This window comes from Diceros bicornis, chromosome X (genome assembly GCF_020826845.1).
Source record: "Diceros bicornis minor isolate mBicDic1 chromosome X, mDicBic1.mat.cur, whole genome shotgun sequence".
Lineage (NCBI taxonomy): Eukaryota > Metazoa > Chordata > Mammalia > Perissodactyla > Rhinocerotidae > Diceros > Diceros bicornis.
Genome location: NC_080781.1, coordinates 113,148,822 through 113,169,955, shown reverse-complemented (window position 1 = coordinate 113,169,955; position 21,134 = coordinate 113,148,822). Strand labels below are relative to the sequence as shown.

The 21,134-nt window shown below is 43.8% G+C and overlaps 1 protein-coding gene across 1 annotated transcript in view; it reads right to left on the bottom strand.

Moving 5' to 3' along the window:
- GRIA3 (glutamate ionotropic receptor AMPA type subunit 3) overlaps positions 1–13,466 on the bottom strand; it is a 269,592-nt gene extending 256,126 nt beyond the window's left edge. Inside the window, exons 1-2 of the mRNA XM_058536632.1 lie at positions 13,239–13,466; positions 11,920–12,078 (exon numbers count right to left, since the gene is read on the bottom strand). Of these exons, the coding sequence (XP_058392615.1) occupies positions 11,920–12,078; positions 13,239–13,347 (268 nt within the window). The 5' untranslated portion in view covers positions 13,348–13,466. The remainder of the gene's footprint in view (positions 1–11,919; positions 12,079–13,238) is intronic.
- Positions 13,467–21,134: the final 7,668 nt, after the last annotated feature.

The following is a 21,134-nucleotide window of genomic DNA, read 5'->3' as shown; positions in this document are numbered from 1 at the left end:
CTGCTCCTGCTCCATTGCTTATTCCACTATACCCCTAATCCCCCTACAGCTTTTACTGCTTCCCAAGGCCATAAGAAACATGGTATCACAAATGTGATATTTTCTGTAATTTACTTTATAAGACTTCAATATAAATTGTGTGGTATATATGTGGGTTATTTAGTCTGAATCTACACCTTTGGGGTGGTCAGTTACCCTTACTGGGAAATACACAGTGCAGGAGTGGTTATCTAGCATTTAAAAATTCTAATCAAGAAGTGGTTCGGGGCCGGCCCCGTGGCTTAGTGGTTAAGTGCGCATGCTCCGCTACTGGTGGCCCGGGTTCAGATCCCAGGCGCACACCGACGCACGGCTTGTCTGGCCATGTTGAGGTGGTGTCCCACATACAGCAACTGGAAGGATGTGCAAATGTGACATACAACTGTCTACTGAGGCTTTGGGGAGAAAAAGGGAAAAAAAAAGGAGGAGGATTGGCAACAGATGTTAGCTCAGGGCCGGTCTTAGAAAAAAGAAGAGGATTGACATGGATGTTAGCTCAGGGTTGATCTTCCTCACAGAAAAAAAAAAAAAGAAGTGGTTCTACAAGCACTTCAGGTATCTTTATCTCTAATGAATACCAGATTCTCTGTTAATTAACATTAAATTTCTCATTGGTGAAGTCAGTAGTGTTCAACGTTATGTGTATTGGCTAGAAATGTGGTAGAGGTGTTCCCAAAGTAGCAAAAAGAAGATATAAGGATCTAACAAGCTCTATAGTGTTATCCCTTAGAAATGGTACCCTAGGTTAATTTGTAAATAGTCCTGTGGGCAGCCACTAATGAGGATTCTTGGTTAGCTGCATCCTGCCACTAGAATATTGTTTTGTCTGCCTCAAGTGAAACTTCACGCAAGGTGCAGTTGGAGCACCTAAAAGGAAAGGGAGCTGGACTTGACTGAACCTACAGAACAGGCTGTCCAATTATTTTAATGCCTGCTTGCCATTATTTTAATGAGAAACAGAATTTTGTCTGAGGCTTACTTTTAAACCTGGTAGTGAGGTTATGGAGAGAAGACCTATAGCCCTCACTCTATGGCAGGCTATTGATATTCAACAAAACACACCTAATGATTGTGAATGACCAAGTTGGCATAGGTCAGTTTACAACTCCAGACAAGTAACTATACATGTCTATTTTGGACCTTGGTCTAAAGTTGGTAAGCCTCTGTCTTGGGGTTTACGGGAAGCTCCTACCCTGGGTGAATGCTGACAGAGCTTTACTTGACCCAGCAGCCTCCCAGTTGTGGGTCTGGGATTTGCATGTACCAGAATCTAAGCAGTTCCCTTATAGCACCCCCTAGAAGTACCTCTTCTGACCTGCTGAGCACTTGTTAATGACCCTGTGCCAGCGTTCTGACCTTGCTGCAGGCCTCAGCATTGCCTGGGGGAAGGTTAGTCAGGGTTGAGCTGGCACTCAGCCATGAAAGGCCCCTGGATATACAGTGTATGCCTGTAGGACCATAAGTATGTGCACAAAGGAGAGAAAGTTCTGCCACATTGAGGTACCTTGATAGCACACTAAGAGAAAGTCAAAATAGGTTTTTTATTAAGAAGAGATTTTCTGTCTTTCTCAGTAATTATAATTACCAATTAATAGAGCTTCCCTCGACCAGTAACTTAGCTGCTAGAGGGAGGTCGATAGTGTAGTGCAGAGGTCAGAAACTCACACCTGCCACCTCCCACTGCCCCAAGTCCTGTGGCAGATGTTTTGTTTGTCCCACAGCGGTTTCAAAAAATTGGATTTGAATGTCTTCAGGTAAGGGCACATACTCTCCAGATTGCCACAGGCCCTACCACTCCATACCTGGCCCAGTTCCCACATTTATGTGATCCATTCGGCCTCTGTAATTATTTGAGATTTTAACCCCAGTTGAAATTGAGTCCAGGCTCCAAGGGCAGGAAGATCTCAGGTATAATCTTGGCTTCACTAATTAGCCAGCTGTGTGACCTTGAGCTAGATGCTATATATATTTTTAACCACCTCTGAGTCCTCTTTTATAAAGAGGATGAGAGTATCTCCTTTCTAGTGATGTTGTGATGATTCCATGGGATAAGTAAGGCATGTAAAATGCTTAGTGCAGTGTCTTCTACATGGTATGGGTACAATGAATGGTAGTTATTGTTATTATTTCAGCCCCAGTTTTAAATTTGTTGATAGAAAGAATGGCACAATGAATGCTGTATAAACTGATTGGAATACCTCTGTTTTTAACAAATATGTTGGCATTTGCCATGACATCTAGTTTATAGCATGGCTGAGGACCAACCATTAGCTAACAAGCAAAGAAGAGAGGAAGTGTTGTCAAAATGAAAATAATTTCCTTGGCTCTACTTACTATCTCAAAGAGCATTTTTGCTTTGTTTACCTCAGAGACTATGACTTGAGGCTAGTCTCTCAGTTCTTTCAAGTCTTTGATTTCCAAACTGAGAGCCAAACTCACTAATGCTTGCATGGGCCAATAGCACCTCACTTACAGAAGTAACATATGTGAAAGTGCCTGGTATAATGCCTGGTGCTTAGTGGGTGCTCAATAAATATTCAATCTGAATCTATATATCTCTGTTTGCAGTACCAGGGCTAATTAAACTAATAATTCCCAAATTGAGTGTGCATTAGAATCACCCATAGAGCTTGATAAAAAGGCCTATCCTTGGGGGCCATCCCAGTGGTGTAGTGGTTCAGTTCACATGCTCTGCTTTGGCAGCCCCGGGTCCGGGGGTTCGGATCCTGAGCATGGACCTACAAACTGCTCACCAAGCCATGATGTGGCAGTGACCCACATACAAAATAGAGGAAGATGGGCACAGATGCTGGCTGAGGGACAATCTTCCTCATCAGAAAAAAAAAAAGGCTGATTTAATACACCTGGAGTGTGACCTAGGCCTTCATATGTTTAACAAGCATCTCTGGTGATTCTGATGCAAGTGTTCCAATTCAAGAAACACAATTTTAAACTAACCAACAAGTAGCTTTGGAAATAGCAATGGGATATAAGAATATTTGAGAATCTGTAATAGGGACTGGCTGACTGTGGATGTTAGGGGCCTTTCTACTTTAAACTTACAAAAGTGTTCACCCACACCCACATCCACAAAATTAATCCTCTGCAGGCTGGATCCTGATACCTTCCTGTCTCATCCATTGCTGGTAGCCTGATTCCTTTCTGGGCAACTGCAAGGATGATGGCCCTGGTTGCAATGAGTAATTGGTGAAGTAGAGCAGACAATCACAGATAATTGGAAGAGGACTATTTTTGATTACAACAATTTTTTTAAAGGTTAAAAAAAAAAAAACCCTCACCACCACCCATCAAAAACTGATTTCACTTCTGAAAATATCCAACAGTAGTTGTGGGGAATCTAGAGGCTGAGATCATCTATTGCAGCAAACACCATGCATGGAAGAGAAAACAGACCGACTACTATAAGAAGGGAGTGACTTGAAGGGTCAAAGGCAACTAAAATCTTAGTGAATAAACTACCAGAATTTATCCATGGAGAAGGTCAAATGTTGCAAAATAGATGAAGTATATTTGAGGGACTCTTCCTCATCTTTAAGAGTCTCCCAGTGCCCACTGAATACCCACTATCAATTTGGTGCCCCACTTCCGTGGGTAGGTGCCTTGTTCTGGGTCACTTACCTGTCTTGGAAAACCTCCTCCAAGGATCCTGCAAGTATGTAGTAATCTGACCAAAGACTTCTGGTCGAAATATTAACGGCTGATAAGGATTTAACTTATTCCCTTCCAGATAGCGTGCTTGCATTTTAGCACAGGCTTTCAGTGCAGTTACACAGATAAATGAATTTGTGGAATTTCAGACTAATGGCAGACTGTTCAGGGGGGCAATATTTTGGGTAATAGGGTGCCATTTGGCAGTCCTCAAATAACAGTGTAAGATTTTAATGTCTTCCCCGGAGCAGTCCTCTGCTCAGATATGTTAGAAAGTGACGTTATTTCCCTTTCCTCCCCTCTACCTCACAATGAGTGCCTGGCACTGGCCTTGAAAACGGAGTCAATTTTTCAGGCTCTTAGGGAACCAGACAGAATTCGGGTTGCATTGTACTTCTTGTTTCTAACCCTGTTTAAGGGAAGTTAGACAGCTGAGGAGCAGATGCTACATGCCTCCTTCTGGCGTACTTTGACCCAGAGAAGCAAAGTGGAAAGGCAGTTGGAACTGTATGCCAATCTCAGCTCTCCTGGGCAGGTTTTTTCTAAAAGCGACACTTTGGTGTATGGCAAGAAGCCAAGAAACTATCATCCTGGCTCATGAGCTACCTCCTCTCTCAGCCTGCATTCCAGTCTCTATTCCAAATCCCTACAAAAAGCAGCTCTAAGTAGATACTCTCATCAGATATCTAATCATTCCACCTACAGTCATGGCTGAAACAGACACAGGGTTGTTGGGAATATGATAGGGACATCCTTGAGTTAGAATAAGCCAAATGTGTCTCTTACCGAACCTTCGTTGGAAGGCAAGAAGGCACAGATGTGGGTAAGAGCATGTCTGGGAGAGCCTTTTTCTTTGGTAATCATAGTCTCCCTGTTCTGGACCCTTCTTACTCAAAGTGTGGTTTGAGTACCACCAGCATTGGCATCACCTGGGAGCTTGCTAGAAATGCAAATTACTGGACCCCACTGCAGACCTATTGAATCAGAATCTTCATTTTTCACAAGATCCTCAGGTGACTGGTGTGCACATGAAAGGTTGAGAAGTGCTGTTCTAGACTGAATTGTGCCCCGTAGGGTTAAGAGGTCATTACCAGCTGTGTTTTCTCTCTTCATCCTTATCCTTGTTCCCATGCCCCCTCCAAATGAGGACAAATGATGGTTGTGTTGAGGACAATTGCTAAAGAAGTCAGTGGCAGTTAGGAACTGAGGAGAAGGGAGGTCCAGGCCGAGGGATATAAAACTCCTCTGACCAATGCTCAAATGAAAATCCAGAAGAAAGTATTCTGGTTATTTCCATTGAGAGGGAAGCTAGAGTACACACTTGAGACAAGGCAAGGGAGGGATGGAGGGTGTGGGGTGGAGACACTGCTCAGCTATGCTTCCAAGTACTTCCAGAGCTACTGTTGAGCACTGTGAGGTGGATGCTGCCTCATAACCATTGCATTTCACATGCCATCCCTGGAAAGGAAACTTTCAGTCTGAGACCCAGATTTCTCACCACCTTTCACCCCTCCTATGGCCTCCTTTCCATGCCAGTGCATCTCCTGCCAATGCCCACAGAGGCACCTTCAGACTCTACAACAGCCTCTTTTTTTGTTTTGGTAGTACATATAAAAAGTACACTTTTTTAAAAAGGACATTATTGAGGTATGATTGACATACAAAAAGCTGTACATATTTACCAGCTTAATAAAATGAATTTTTATGAAATTTGGCTGCTTCCCAAATTATCACAAAGGCTTTTAAGTTCAACATAGTGAAGCTGCACCTGTCCTATGCCTTGGGTGTTCTTACACTGAACCTACCATGTGCAGGTAGCTTTTTACTTTGGCCTGTAGAGGTCTTCCATGCCCAGAGCCAGCGGTCTTTAATTTGGGTAGAGTGAACAGCCACCCTGTGCATCATGTCCAGAAACACCCCCATTTAAATATCTTTCCTTGAAATTGAGGCATTATGGTTCCCACAGTCCCTGGTTTTAAAGCAAATATCCCCCCATTAGGTATATTAACCCCTTATCAGCCACTTTCAGCTAGATTCCTGTATTAGATAAAATGCCATAACCCCCAAAGTAGAGTGCAGGCCCTCAGGAGGATGGGCCAAGAAGAAAGATATTCTGATGGAGAAGGAGCATTAGGTCTGGAAAAGTCCAGGGCAGAGCACAGTCCCTGGGTAAGTTTATCGTGGATAGGATACCAGAATCAGTGGCCAGTCAGTTAGAGACCAGCAAAAGGGCATGAGCTGGGCAGACAGAGCAGGAGGGAAAAATAATGGCAAAAGAAGAGGAGGTAGAAGTGTGAGGAAGACAAATTCTGTTCACATTAACATTTTGCCAAGTAGGTTGACCCCTTTCGGGGGCATGGGCTGCTGCTCTAGCTCAAGGCTCATCCCACACACAGGCAAGGCTATTTGTATCTCTTTGTCTGGAGCCCAGACATTTCCTAAGGAGGGAGGGAGTTCCTTTTGTGTCTGCACAACTCCCACATTCCTGTTGAAGAATACCCATTGCGCCCACCTAGGGTTTTAATTGTACCCTCCTATGGACATTTTATATAATTAGACCCAAGGTATCAAAGCCAAAGGATTAAAGTCAAAACTTGATTTTTTTATTGGACCAAGTAAAGTATGCAGATAATTTTCCTGACCTTCAGAAAAGATAGAAAGTTTTATGAATGGTCCTTCTAATATATTTGCAGTCTCAATCTAAGAAGTTCAAAGTTAAATCATCTGAATAAGCATGTTTATTCCCTTCCCACAAAATTATGAATTCTATCTTCTAAAATCCCAGCCCTCTCTTAAAATCCATGCTGTCTTTTAATCTTTTAACCAATTGTATAGAAATGACAAATCTCTTAGCCACAAAGGAATACCAATAACGATGTCTCGGCAGCTTCACTTATTTTTCAATCTGTTAAAATGAAACCAGACAATCACCTTTGACTACCCAAAACAATGGAATTTAAAAATATATCAGGAGCCAAAAACATATAAAAATCTCAACCAGCCCCTACTATTCTCATCCAGTCTTGGGAGTAGGGAGGGAAATGCAGAATTAAGGAAACAACCTCAGATGGAGGCAGAGGTGGGGGATGTGGAAAACTAGTTTCATTTTAAGGAGAAAAGTTAAAATTGCTGAAAGGAAAAAAAACCGTGGCTCATTTGGCAGTAAGCATAGATAGAGAACAAAATAGTTTTCTTTGTTCCTTCCCCTCAAACCCTTCCTGTCTCCCCCGCCCTCCACTTAGTAGATCAACAGGAAGCTGCCTTCTAGGGGAGGTAATGCACTTTGCTGGAGGCTCACCTTTACAGCCTGCTGATTGCCATCTATTTTTATGGCCCAGATGAACAGCATCACCTTCCTCCCTCCTCTCCACATAAAGAATAGATTAAAAAAAACCATAATAAACCGTGTGAGAAGGTGACTTAAATCTCTGACTGGCACCATTGAGGCGACCTCTTCCTGCTTCAGTGGGCTAAGCCAGCTGGCCAGAAGGGCTGAGAAGTGAGCTAAGCCAGTGAACTTATTGAAGACTGGCCAGCAGACAGAGGCGAGAAGGAGAGCAGCAAAGGTGCATAGATGGGGGAGTGGGGGTGGGAAGTGGAGCTGGAGCAGTCAGCGTTGGTTAGTACGGGAAGATCTGTTCGAGGGCAAGAGCTGAGATATTGTGGGTCTTCGCTCTGGTTGCAAAGATTACATGAAAAGGGCAAACACAAAAACAAAAGAAAAACCCACCAAAAAGCAGAGAATAGGATCAGGGAGACATTTCCTTCCCAAATGGACTTAAACAGTTAAATGGATCTTGGCAATTAGAATAATTAGATAATTAGATTGTGACTCTGTGGGCAAGAGACGGAAACCTGTCTCAGCTAAGTACACTTGGTAGCGAAACGCAGTCAGTTATAAAAGGAGTGTGCTCTCAGTTAGCAGGTATATTTCAAATAGCTTGAAAAAAAAAAAGAATGGAAGAAAAATTTGCAGCTGATGAGTTAGATTTAGCCAGCAAAAGGGATTTTGCCTGGGGCTCCATTACAGCTTGCACTCCTAAGTCCCACTCTCAGTCCAACCCTCACTAGTGTGCCTCCATCAACAGATTTTATTTAAGCCAATGCATTTACAGCACAATTCCGTGGTGAATAACCTTTAAGGTTACATTTGCCTTTTCCTTGCTTCTTGCAAACAGTGCGTAATCCACGAGCACATTTGTTGGCTGTAAAGGTGTACAACAGCAATTTTTGCAATGACAGTGCGGAGAGGGAATATGAGATCTGTGTGCTAATGAGCTGACACTGCAGAGGCTGGGGCGATGTAGTGTGGAGTGCACTACAAGTGCACAGCAGCAAGACACAAGAGGGGACTTCAAGGGAATTGGAGGCATTTCCTGAGGAACCAGGGCAGCAAAGCCACGCCATTGGGACCCAGCAGTCCCTTGGTGTTTCTACAGCCCCCAAAGCCCCAGGACAATCAAATCCGTTTTTTTTTTTTGTCTTTTGTTTTTTTATTTGGTTTGTTATGATTTTTACCATACAAGAGTTTTTAATTCAATACTTTAATTGTTTATTTAAATTAAATTGCTTATTCCTTTAATTAAATTAATTTAACGTAGTCAAGTATACACATCTTTTCTGTTTTGATTTCTGGGTTTCCTGCCTTGCTTAGGAAGACCTCTTTTATCCTAAAGTTATGTAACTATTCTCCTAATTTTTCTTCTAATGCTTTTGTATTACCTTTCTTTAACCCATGTGGATTGTTTTACATGGTGTAATACAGGCTCAATTTTATTTTCTTCCAAATGGATAGCCAATAATGCCAGCACCATTTATTAAGTAAATCATACTTTCCCACTGAATAGAAAAAAAATAGTTGGCTATTTCTGAACTATTGTGATCCAATCATCTATCAAATCTGTTTTTTAAAGAACAGAAATGTAACTTAAAACATGTGTGTACATCTCTTTTCATATATACTGATTATGCGTGTATGGCTGCCTGTGTGTGTATGAATGCATGTATCATGAAATCATAATATTCACACCATCCTTCTTTCTGGGGTTATCTAGCCAAATTGATAAGTAAGGCAGAAAACTCAATTAATCCTTATGAAATGGGAACATGTGCTCCAAATCAGATGTCTCTTTGATAAACTTCAATTCACCTCTGAGCTGAGATCCCAAATGAACCACCTTTCAAAGCCAGAGAAGCTTTTATTGGCCTCTTAAGACATGGAATGAAGTTGGAGTCTGTCTTAAGCAAACCTCTTGGGGCCTATGCAAAAAAAAAAAAATTGGTTGCTGGTGAAGAAGAGTTTTTAAATAACTGATGCCTGGGGTTCACTGCAAGGAAACTCTCTGAATACTTTGGGAGGGGATGCAGAGAGACAGCAGAGAGCAGGGACACATACAGAAGGCATCACTCTTTGTTTATTCTTTGGGTATTTGTCTACCTGCATACCTATGCCCCCAAAAGTGTGTGCCTGACTCAGGATTGACGGTGCAGGAAAGATCATGGGAAGAACTCAATTCTAGCACTAGGGGAAGCTGAAACTAGGAATTCTGAATGGGAAAAAGGGAAATTTTCTTTAATTTTTACCATTCTATTGTATACTGAACCAGATAGGTGAGGTGGGTGACCAGCTTTGGACTCATCTGGGGTTTTCTCAAATTCTCTCTAGGTCTCCAGAGAGGGGAAGGCCAGAGGATCCAGGTTTTTTTTCTCTGCACTATAGTGCAATTGGCAGAATGGAACCTGGGTCACCTGCCAGGCTCGGGTACTGAACTAGTATTGTATGCTGATATCTGAGATATGTGATCTTCACTTCCATGAGAAAAAGAACAATCAAGGCTAGGTGGAGAAATGAGCTACACCTCCAGGATTTCCCTGGCCCCATGAAATGATAGTTGTCTGCATTCAGAGACTATCAGACTGTGGTTGAACTAGCCATCTTTCTCCTACTAAGCTTCTAGGCAGCAGCTGCCGAGAGACAGCTTTAAGACCTGGCCCCCATTCAACGACTGTGACATTCAGAGAGGACTGTTTTGGGGACGAGAGAAGATGACAGCTTTCCTCTGTCTTCTGAGCTGTAAAGTCTAAGAGTGCAACAGGCAGCCGGGTACACATCACTGGTTTCTGGATATTTCTCCTGTCGATGTGTGCATATGTGTGTATTTGGCACAATTAAGGGCAAGGTCACCTTTTTGTTTTGTTTTTCGTGTTCCCAGTGAACCACATCCCTTATCCCACACTTTCAAGCCTCCAGCCCAAACCCAGACTTGTAAGCTTATAAGCAGAAGTGCTGTGGGTTTAGGGTGGGGGGATTTCATCAATATCTTTTTCTTCCATGGTTGTTCCTTTATTGCCTGAGAGTTAAGGCATTAAGGCAACTCAACACCAATATGGATGACTTATTGCCTGTTCTCAAACCTGAGCTTTTCACATGGCAAGGATCATTTCCTGATTGTTCTTTGAGTAGGGTTCCAATGGCCCTGGGCTGGCAGGTGTCAATCTGATTTGACCATAAAGAACAAGACCAAAAACCTTGGAAATCAATCATTCCAGAGAGTTCAATTGGCATTCTTATCCTAGTCATCAGTGGAAAGACACAAAAGTTAATTGAAATAAATATTATTTGTTATTAATAATAATAAATTCTGGTAGTTTCATGTATTTGGTTTTAAATTTGTTCTAATTGATACTTAAGAAGCTTCATTTGAGATTCAGCCACTTGACAAGATCACAGTGCTGCAGGATTACGAGTCAGATGTGTGTTGTAAGTGCTGTAGAGACAGGCTGGGATTACCGAAATAAGATGCAAAGTATAGACAGACATTTTGTAACTTTCACACTTAGCTGGAATTAATAAGTTCCTATTTTTGTCAATGTCGGAAAGCCAAAGAATGTCAAATACAGAGTATTTCAAACATGTTCATATAAGGACTGTACCTTCAGCTAAAATTTTCTTAAAGCTGATAACTGTCACATTTTTGCAAAGTACTTCACCCCCATCCCCTTGACTTAAGTCTCTAAATCCAAGGAACCTGTGCCTTTGGAGACCCTTTCAACAGTTTTTGGAAATCACATATCCTTTGAGGCAGAAGAATTTGAAGAAAGTCATATACAAAGTTTCACCCAACCAAACATAAATATCACTTCTCCCTTGAAAGAAAATCAAAAAACAAAAATCACCACTACATCAGCCATAAAAGCAAAACATATTTATGCCATCATCAGCCTCATTTTTGTGAAAACTTATAGTGAAATAAGCTTAGATGAAGAATTCTTAGTCTTTCTCATAAAACATTCCATTCAAGAAAGCCTGTGTCCAGCAGCTATTAGTCATTTGGGTTCCCATGGTTTTCCTTCTCAAAATGTCCCCTTTCCAGAGGAACAATAACAATCACGGGGCACAACTAGGTATTTCAGAAATGGCTTTGGGGCTGATGAAATTCCTCCCTTTTGATATTCGAGTTTTCCTGCTGCAAGTCTCCCCCTCCATCTTTTGCTCTAAGTTTGTCCTTAACAATGAGGGGGGTGAACAACACTAGGGGAGACAGAACAGAAGTAGTTTTCCAAATAGTCACCTGAGCCCTGTCTTCTCTCTTCCTCTCAGTTTGCCAGGCATTCATCACTTGTAATCAGTTTGCAGTCTTATCAGTTCCTATCAGTGATCTCTCGGTAAGAAAGGTAACATTTTAGGACAGAAACAGGCCAGGTAACCCAGCCTGATCTGTCCCTCAAGGTCACCTGTTTGCAGAACTTCTCATATTTGGCTCTATAATATTAGGCAATTGTCAAATTCAGCTCATTTCTACAGTCAGGCGCTAGCTTTAACAGTCAAGTAATGCACATCCCGAATTGACTCAATCAAGAGGCTTCTTTTTTTAATCCCATCTGAAGAAATTTCCCTGAACAACCATGCTATTTTTTCCAGCCAAAAAAAAGGAGTGTGGGGGAGGGAACGCCAATTTAGTAGGGAGGAAAATAAAACTTTTGCATCAAACGTTATTCACCACAGAGTTTTGTGCACTGCCTTAAGTCCCTCCCCCAGCTGGATCCTCCAGAGTTGATTTATGCTGCATGAAACCTGGATTGACTAGAGCCCCTAAAATGTCTACTGAGGCAATCACCCACCCCTGGCACATATGCAGACCCCAAGTCCCACAAGCAAAATGCAAATGAGGTCCCCAAGGTCCCAAAGGGAGGAAAAGCAGATCTACTTACAAGCGTTAGTCACAGAAAAACTATTGGAGGAATCCAAGTGATCTACGTGGTAATTCAAATGGAAGGGCTTCTCGGTGGTGTTCTGGTTGGTGTTGTATAACTGCACGGCAAAGCGGAAAGCGCTGTGCTCCTGCACCGTGTTTCTCATGAAAAGTCCACCTATAAGCAAAGGGAACCGAGATTTGGCTTGTGTCTCCCCAGCACAGGTTAGAAATTGGGGAGATACCTTTCAGTTGTACTGGGATGCGTCATGATAATTGATTTTCAACCTGTGTGTCTTTGAACACTCTTGTGAAGTCAAATTTTGGACAAGAGAAACCGGGTTTTCCTCTAGACTGAAGAGGAGGAGAGGCTGGAGAGAAGGGGGAAAGGGGAAGGAAGGAAGAGGAGGCTGCTTTGGGGTGGGACAATGGAACCCAGAGTGGGACTTCGTTCTTTCTCAGGCAGTAGCTTCCTCTCCTGTCTCCCCCACACCCCACTCGGACTTCCATCTCCACAAGCTGGTTCATCTTTTCCTGGCGCAAAGGGAAAGGTTGGGAAGAAAAACAATTTCATTCCCCCTACTGCCCCATCCTGTTCCCCATAGCCACCCCTCCACTCCATGACAATACAGGGGTTTGGTTTAGTAATGGCAACAATTCTAACTTCTCGACTTGTAAATACAGACAGAGGTTGAGAGAACTCCCTCCCAGCGCCAGGGAGCCGGGCTCCAGATAGACACAGCGGCAATTCACGAATTCGTCGTCTGCGTGACTTCACCGCTCGGTGGCTCAGCTCCTTGTCTCACTCCCGCCTCCTACCCCATCCGCCACCGACCCCGGTTGCTGCCTGGGTCTGGGGCATCTAGAGTGGGCTTCTGCCTCCCTCCAGCACTAGCCTGTCTCCGGGGAGCCGGAGACGTGGGACGGGGCACCCTGGGCCGGTTACACGCCCTGGCGCGGCCAGACAGGCGGCATCACCCTGGGACAACTTCCAGCGGCGGCACGCAAGCCATGACAAAGTCCAGAGCAGCAAGCCGAAAAGCCGCGACTCTTCGCCCCTTTGCAGCCTCTCAGCGTCCTACATGCCTCCCCTGCTCCGCTCAGCTCCGAAAACCTGGCAGTCCACCACCTCCAGCCCCAGGAGACCCCTCTCTGGTCCCCGATGCTCCCCAGACCAACCAGCTCTCTGGGGCTCAGATCTCTGCGATTCCTGCCTGGTCCCCGTCCCCAGACCCCTCCCCAGGCCATGCAGGACAGGGACCCACGGCCGCAGTAGCCACGCCAGTGGTCTCGGGTGCAAGAGCGCCCGGCTCGACAGGCTGGCTCACTCGTGCTTACCTATGCTGATGGTGTTGGGGAATCCTCCGTGAGAATGACCCAAAAGCCCCAGGACTAAAAAGAAGACCGCTCGGAGCACGCTTTGCCCCATTTTCTTCTGCCTGGCCATGCTACGCCTAAAACGAAGCTGACAAGAGCATAGGCGCAACTCGGGAGTCGTCAAAATAATAACAGAAAAAGAAAAAGAATTCGCCGGCTCTTACACCCCCTCCCCTCAACTTGCTCTCGCTCACTCTTCCTTTCCACCCCACACTAGTCCTCCTCCTCCACCGCCTCCTCTCTCTCTCTCTCTCTCTCTCTCGCTCCCTCTCGATCCCAGGCTCTCTCACACCCCCTCCCCGCCCCCCACCTCACTTCTGTCTTCACACCAATCTGGAAGGCGGGTTCACTGGCTGCAATCTCGGTTCGCCAAAGCGCTCTCTCTCCCTACCACTACGAGAGAGAGGGAGAGAGAGAGAGAGAGAGAGAGAGAATAAAAACCTAAAACACAAAACAAAACAAAAAGGACAAAGCATCAAAAAACATAAAAACAAAGAAACAAAAGAGAGAGAGAAAGAAATAAATTATAAAGAAAATCCGAGACTTTTCTCCCCCAGAAGATGGTGGGTCTAAAGAGGGGCAAAAAGAAGCAAAGAGCGAAAAGGCTCAGCGGCGGTGAATTGGGCTCTTCCAATTGGGCCAGTAGGGGGATATTGATCAAAGTTGATCTGACGTGGAATTAAAGCCGCACACCGCTTAGCTCCACTGCAAACTGCAGCCCCGGACTGCAAAGCCTCGGCGCTGGCGTTTGTCAACACGAGAGATGGGATCAATAGAAATACACTAGCCCTCACGTGAACTGGCCTTTCAAGCTGCAACCGGCCCTTTAAAAAAAGAAAAAGAAAAAAGCTGCATTGCCCCTGCGTTTGTGTGTCTTAAAGAAGGGGGGTCTTGCGGGGGCGGTTAGTGGTTACTCTGGAGTCTTTGTAGAGACTCGGAGAAGCAGTTCCCATCACAATGCGCCCGAAGATGCTGCGCATGCCCAGTCTGGTCGTGCCGCTCAGTTTTTACAGCAGAGATCCCAGGGCCAGTGAACAACCCCCAAGCCCCACGGCTCTGGGAAGCGAGTACCTGCCCTTACCCAAGTGCTGCGCTGGGCTTGCCAAGAGGAGGGGGCAGTGGTGGGCCGTGTGCGGCTGATTGCTTTAGAAGATGTGGAAAAGTATGTGCTTGAAAGTAGTAACTAAAAGGTTAATGAAAAGGACGCTCAGTCCCACCGACTAAAGAGCAGAGAGGTGTGCAAATGAACTGGGATAAGGGTGAGAAATGAAAATTAAGGTTTGAGGAAACTGTCTCTAGCTGCCTTGCTCCCTTGATGTTGCCGCCTCACATAGCAGCCTAGGCCCCAGAATGATGACACCAGAGGCTATCAATTCTTCCCCACTCTTCTTTCACTCTCTGCCCTAAGGGAAAGAAAGAACCTTCCAGTCAGGCAGTGCAGCCTGGATCTCAGTTGGGGGGTGGTCCCCTCCACAACATCTTGTAGATGAAACTCTTGGGTTGTAGACTTCTCTCCCTAACCTCTTCCTCCAGTGGTGAGAAAAAATAAGCCTCTTTATCTCCCAAGTCTTTCACTCCTACTCCAGCTACTCTGAAAGAGACAGGTTTTATCCTTCCCCGCACCAGCTATCCTCCTTTTCCTGTCATCTCCTCCTGGTCTACCTGGGAAATGAACCTTCCTGCCGGTGTACAGCAAACTGGTACACATGGGGCAGGGGATATGGGGCAGGAGCCCAGGGGACCAACTGGTACACTGATTACTTCAGAACTTTGGATTTGGCGTGACATAGGTTGGAGCCTGGAACAGAAAGCTTCCAAACCCTTGAGCAACCAGAAAAATGGTTCTAGAATCTTCCCAAATTTCTATCCATTCTGATAAGGCAAAATCTCTTCCTACCCCACCACCCATGGAAATCTTTTGTCTCCATTTGGATAGTCTATGGCTAGGAGTGAGGAAGAAATCTGAGAGTCACGGGAGACTGAAATTGCAAGTGGTTGGAGCATTAGAGAAAATAGGGTAGCCAGAGACTAGTCTGGCCGCCTCTTGACAAATGAGGGGAGTGAGATAGCATGGTTCAGGAACATAGGCTTAGGAGACAGGTCCAGGCTCAAGTCTATATTCCATCACATATAGGCAGTGTGTGACGTTGAGTGACTTTCTTAATCTGAACCCAAGTTTTCTCATCTACAAAATGGGAATATTAATATTTCTCTCCCTACAAAGTGATTGTGGATTGAACAAGGATTAAATAAGAGAGTGAATGTGAAAGCATCTAATTCAGTGACTGACTCACAAAAGAATCAATGTGTTCGTTTCCAAACTTCCTTTCCTCTTTGTCATCTTTTAAAAATGTCATTTTCTCCCCAAAAGATCCTCATGCTGTCAGCTCCCCTTTCTCCACCATCCCTCAACCCTCAGACTCTGTTACCAAGTCTTTACTAGTGTTCCACTTCAAAATCTTCCCACCGTAGCTCCTCAAGAGCCCTAGGATACAGGAGAGAATCTAGTAGATGAATCTTTACTAAGGTTCTAATGTCAGGCAGTGACAATTTAATATTAAAAATGACACATTTAGAGAACCTCTACTCTGTGCCAGGCACTATATCTTCCTCCTTTTAGATAACATAGTTGCATTTTAATAGGACTCTTCAATGCTTTGACCCAAAGGAATAACTCTAATGAGGAGTTTCAGTTTTGATTTCAGGTAGGTGAACAATATATTTTGGATGGAAGTGGGTGGCTTTCAGCACACTTCACTTCACTCCTGAAGGCATTCAGGTCCCCATCCATGCTTGGCCAGCCATAAGAAGAGGTAGACAAAGAGATCTGTGGCCATCTTCACTGTCATTTGAAGCTTGAAGAATAATGGTGTGGGTCAGTAACAAAAGACGAGAGGAAGAAAGGCATTTCAGTGCCTCTGCACTTGAAAATCCTCCATTGAATTCATTACTGTAAATGGCACTCATCCCTTCTGTTTTCAGTCTCCCCTGCCCACTGTCTTTTTTCCTCCCTTTCATCTGCTGCCACTCCTTCAACTTTTAGCTGTCAGTGGCAGCTGTTGGCAGAATTGGACTAGTCCCATCTGAGCTGGCAGGGACAGAGTGGTGGACTAGACATATTGCTGTTGGTTGAAAAGCCTGTATAATACATGCAAATTCTTTTCCAATTGCTCCCTCACCCCAGAAAGCAGTGAGACACTTTTTGAAGTTCATGTTTAATTTTCCAATGAGGAACTAGAGATTGTACTGGCAGCATCATAGCCACCAGAAGTTGCCAACAAAGCCCCCAATCTAGCTCTCCCTCTGTGGTTAAGAGGTTTCCTTGCTGGATTCAGGATTACCTGCTAGTCTTAAGACCCATGGTTTGCACTTTCAAATGAGTTGTATGATACCGTTTAAACAGCAGGAAAATAATTCGTTGCAGTTCTTATTGAGAAGTTATTTTGTATTCTTTCATGAGATGGTTAGTCAGGCCATAGGAGAGGGCAGGAAAACAAAGTTTATTATTTTCACAGATCCTAGAGAAACAGAGTCATCATATGCCACAATGGGGGGCCACACCGTGGAGAGCCCCAAGGGAGGGGGGTCAACCAAGCAGATGGGGAGTTGAGAGAGAAAGAGAGAGAGAGAGAGAGAAAGAGAAAGAGAGAGAGAGACCCTTGGGCAAGCGCCTTTATTGGGGGTCAGGATGGAGTACACAAGCAAAAGGCATGAGGGGATATCATTGGTACATTGGAATGTCACTAGGTCACAGTCAGAGGAGGACAAGAAGGGGACCCTGAGGTGGGGGCCAGCTTTGTCACACTGGTACACCTGGTCACCTGGGTGGGGTGCTCATAGCTTGTTTGTGGGGATGTTGAGGCAGCGGGAAAATCTGAAGTTTTAAATTTTACAATACAAATGGGAAAATGGTACTTCTCTTCATGAGGTTTCTCTTTGTTTCAGGCTTGGGGTAGGGGCACTTGGGTAAGCAGAAGGAAATATTGGCCAGTGGAGTTTGGAGAGGAGGTCTATACCATACCTTGAACCTCATACTTGCTAATTTCATACCTTGCAAATAAGAAAAATAATGACAGAAATCATCCTGATTCATTAGCAGAAAAACTGCCATACCATTTAAAGGTAATGAAACCAAGATACTATATCATTTGCCTAATGGAAAGATAATTCTAAGTTGAAACTTTGATTTCTTCAACAAACATTTGGCCACCTGCTATATGACAGACTCTGCTAGGCACCAGAGATATAAGAAAGCCAGACAGTTTCTGCTTTCAATGAGTTTCAAGTTCAGAGGAGGAGCAGATGTATTCACTGGTAATGACAATGCAACATGGTAAATGCTGTGAAAACAGTAAGCAGCAGATACCATGGCAGTACAGAGGAAGGTGTTTAAATATCTGATACAAGGTATTTCCCTTATCCCAGATTCAATCCCATGCCATGAAAAAGAAAAAATAGAACAAGGTGATTTCTAAGGACCCTTCCTGCTCTCATGTTCCATGGTCCTATGGTTCCATAAGCCAGGATTATCTTAGGGTCAGGAAAACTGTCCAAACTTCAACTTACACTCTAGTCAAGGAACTAATCTAAGTACTACTGATTCTATGATTGTCTCTTGTATTTCCATTCCTGGATTCTTTGGGAAGAATAGAGTCAAGCCATTTATGGAGACTCAGGTTGGGTGTGACACCTAAGAAAGCTTGGGTCCTCCATCTTCTCTATCATCTAATTTTCTCCATTATACCACCCCCTCCAGAAACCCCTCCGGAAATCCATTATGTAGGTGTCAGCCTCCGTGTTGCTGAGTAAATCCACAGCCCTGAGGAGCTGAAATTCCAGACATGGGCCTACTTGGAACTGCTTCTGGTGGAAGTATATGTGGGGGGTCACAGGAGAAGGCTTATGAACTTGGGTTTAATATGCCCAGGGATGGATCCATAGCAACTTCCCGGAGAAGACAGTCACACCAAGTGAGCAGTGGCCATGGAAGCAATTGTTTATCTCAAATTATTTTCAGATTTTTATAGATGGTAAGGGTGTTTAGAACTCATTTTTTGTCCTAAAGACATTTCCAGGAGCTGTTTTGGGGCACAATTACTTGGAGGTGATCTTTAACTTTTAGTACCCCTCTTCCAAACTTTTCTCTCTGGACTAAGTACTTTCAAACTTAGTGCCTTCTTTAGGCACTCTCAGGGCTAGTGACCATGCTCTTGACCCGTTCAGTTCCTATATCACTTAGGATGCTTCATACTTCAGATATGACAAAACCCACTAAAACTGGTACAAACAATAAGGGAGATGCATTGACTCACATAACTGGAAAGGACAGAGGTAGGACGGGCTTGAGAACTGATTAGACTCAGTAGTTCAAAAATTTTATCAAAGACCTAATTTCTTTTCCTCTCTCCTTTATACTTCCCACATGATGGCAAAATGTCTGTAGTATTTCTTGTCTTCACATCTGAATCACACCTTCTTGTATCATTGCTTCAAACTGAATCACATGACCATTCATCATCAAATCCTGTGGCCAAGTAATATCATTCTTAGACCTGAATTACTTTAACCAATCGCCATGGTTGGGGAAAACAGGATTATGCCCTATCCATAGAGCTGAGAGTAGGGAGTAGAGTCAATCCTCCCCAACCTCTCACCAAACCACGTGAGTGACACACAGTGGGGGAGCAAGATATGGAGGTTGGGAAACAACTACAATAACCACTCAAACCTCTATCTTCCCAAAGGCCTGCTCTTGAGAACTGTGGGTGGTAATAATTTTACTCTTGAAATGTCTAAAGGCCCCGGATGACTTGCTGAAGTGGCCTTGTCTTTGGTCCATTAGAGATAAACTGCTCAGTGGTGAGATCTTTGGGTTACTTTAGTAGCTCAGCCCCCCAAATTCAGTTCATGATGCATCTGCTTGATATTTAATTCTGCTCTTAAGAGAATCATGTTATATTGAGTGTCCAGGGTGAGAAACTAATACAGAAATAATTTCTTTTCCTAGGGGTAGAGGCAAATAGGCTTGCAGATTTTTTCAGATAAGGATCTAGTGACTCCTCCCACACATCCTTCTCAAGGTAAGCAGAGGTCTAGGGTGTTACTCAATAGACTGTGAAACTGAGGGATCAGAGAGGTTTAGTGAACAGCCCAAGACCACACAGCGAAGTGGTGGGAAATGGAGTTTCTTATCCCTCTAGGGCTTTATCCACCAGACCAGAGTCTCCTTCATGCTGTGAGAGAATTGAATCATAACAAATATATTCTGCTGGGATGGGTACATCTTAGCAAGTAATTATCCCCTGGTGGGCTCTGAATGGGCTTGAAAACTGCAGATGGAAATTACATGGCTTCCGGACTCCTGCTTCTTACAAAGTGACATTCTTATAAGCTGCAATGTCGCTCTGATGGGAAGTGTTAATTTATTGTGAATTATTCCAGTTACTTCCCAAAGATGATATTGTTGACATTTTTATTAATAAATACTTTTTTACCCCTCTGGGAAGGTTAGCAACTGTCACAGTGAGACAGCATAGGCAAGTCAGGGGGAAATTAACCCCCAACCTAAAACTGACCCTGACTCCCAGCCCTCATTGGTGAGGGGCTCCATGTTTGAATAGATTTGAAAATTTTATTGAGGAATTCTGAGTGCCAATTGGTTGAGGAATTGTGCTTTCTATTCAACTGGAAAAGCCTCCATGTTTTGAGTACTTATGAAAATTGGAAACTGACTCCAGATTGTGAAACTCACATGACTGTATGTCAGGAACTGAGGCACCATCATGCCATATAATATGAAGAGAAATAGACTTTTCCCTTTTTGAGGTATTTATATGTATGGGAGTGACGATGGGGTTGAGATGGGTGAAGAGCGTGTGTTAGACTGAATGAATGCTCTAATTATTCCCTCCTTCCTGCATCCATATCTTTATCTTGGCCTTACTGTGGGCAGTTTATTTCTCTGCCACTTAACTTTGGGCTTGGCCATGTAACTTGCTTTGGCCAATGGCATGTGGGTAGCAGTGTCGGTGTACCAATTTCAGCCTGTGTCTTAAGACACCTCATGCATTTCTGCTTGCCATCTTTACCTTTGAAGTGCCACCTTTGCAGTACCCAGATAGTTTGCTGGTCCAAGAAGGATGAAAGACTTGTGGAGCAGAACTGTCTCTGTTGACTCACAGACCTGAAGGTGAGAAGCAGAGCCATCTCAGCTACTATGCTCTGTAGCAGAGCTGCCCAGTTGAGCCCGGTCTAGATCATTTGAACCACAGCCAACCTGCAGATGGGTGAGAAATGATAAGTGATTGTTGTTTTAAGCCTCTAAGATTTGGGGCTAACTAATACAGCAGACATCTGGCACTGGTGTTTTTCTTTTTTTTCTTTTTATTTATTTATTTAATTTTTCGTTTATTGCAGTAACATTGGTTTATAACATTGTTCTATGAGTGATCTAACACTAAGGTGACCACACATCCTGGTTTGCCCAAGACAATTCACTTTATGCCCGTTGTCCCTGTATAATTATTACTAATGCCCCCTTTCACTCTCAGAAGTATCCCAGGTTGGATGATAAACTGTATGGTCCATCTAGCTGAGGCAATATGTGGCTAATTGGGTTGCTTTAAGGGCCAGATGGAAGACTTGCTATCTGCTTGTTTACTATTTCCACCTCTAAATTTCTGTTTCCTAATCTGTCATCTGGGGATTTGACTCTATCCGTTTTGAGAAATAAGGTATTTTTAACACTCCTTTAGGTATAGGAAGTTCTGGGTTTCCTGATTTAAAAGTGAATTCACAGTATTTAGGGGAATGAAAAGATGACTAGAAACAGTTGAATTTTAGGATATTTGACTGTAG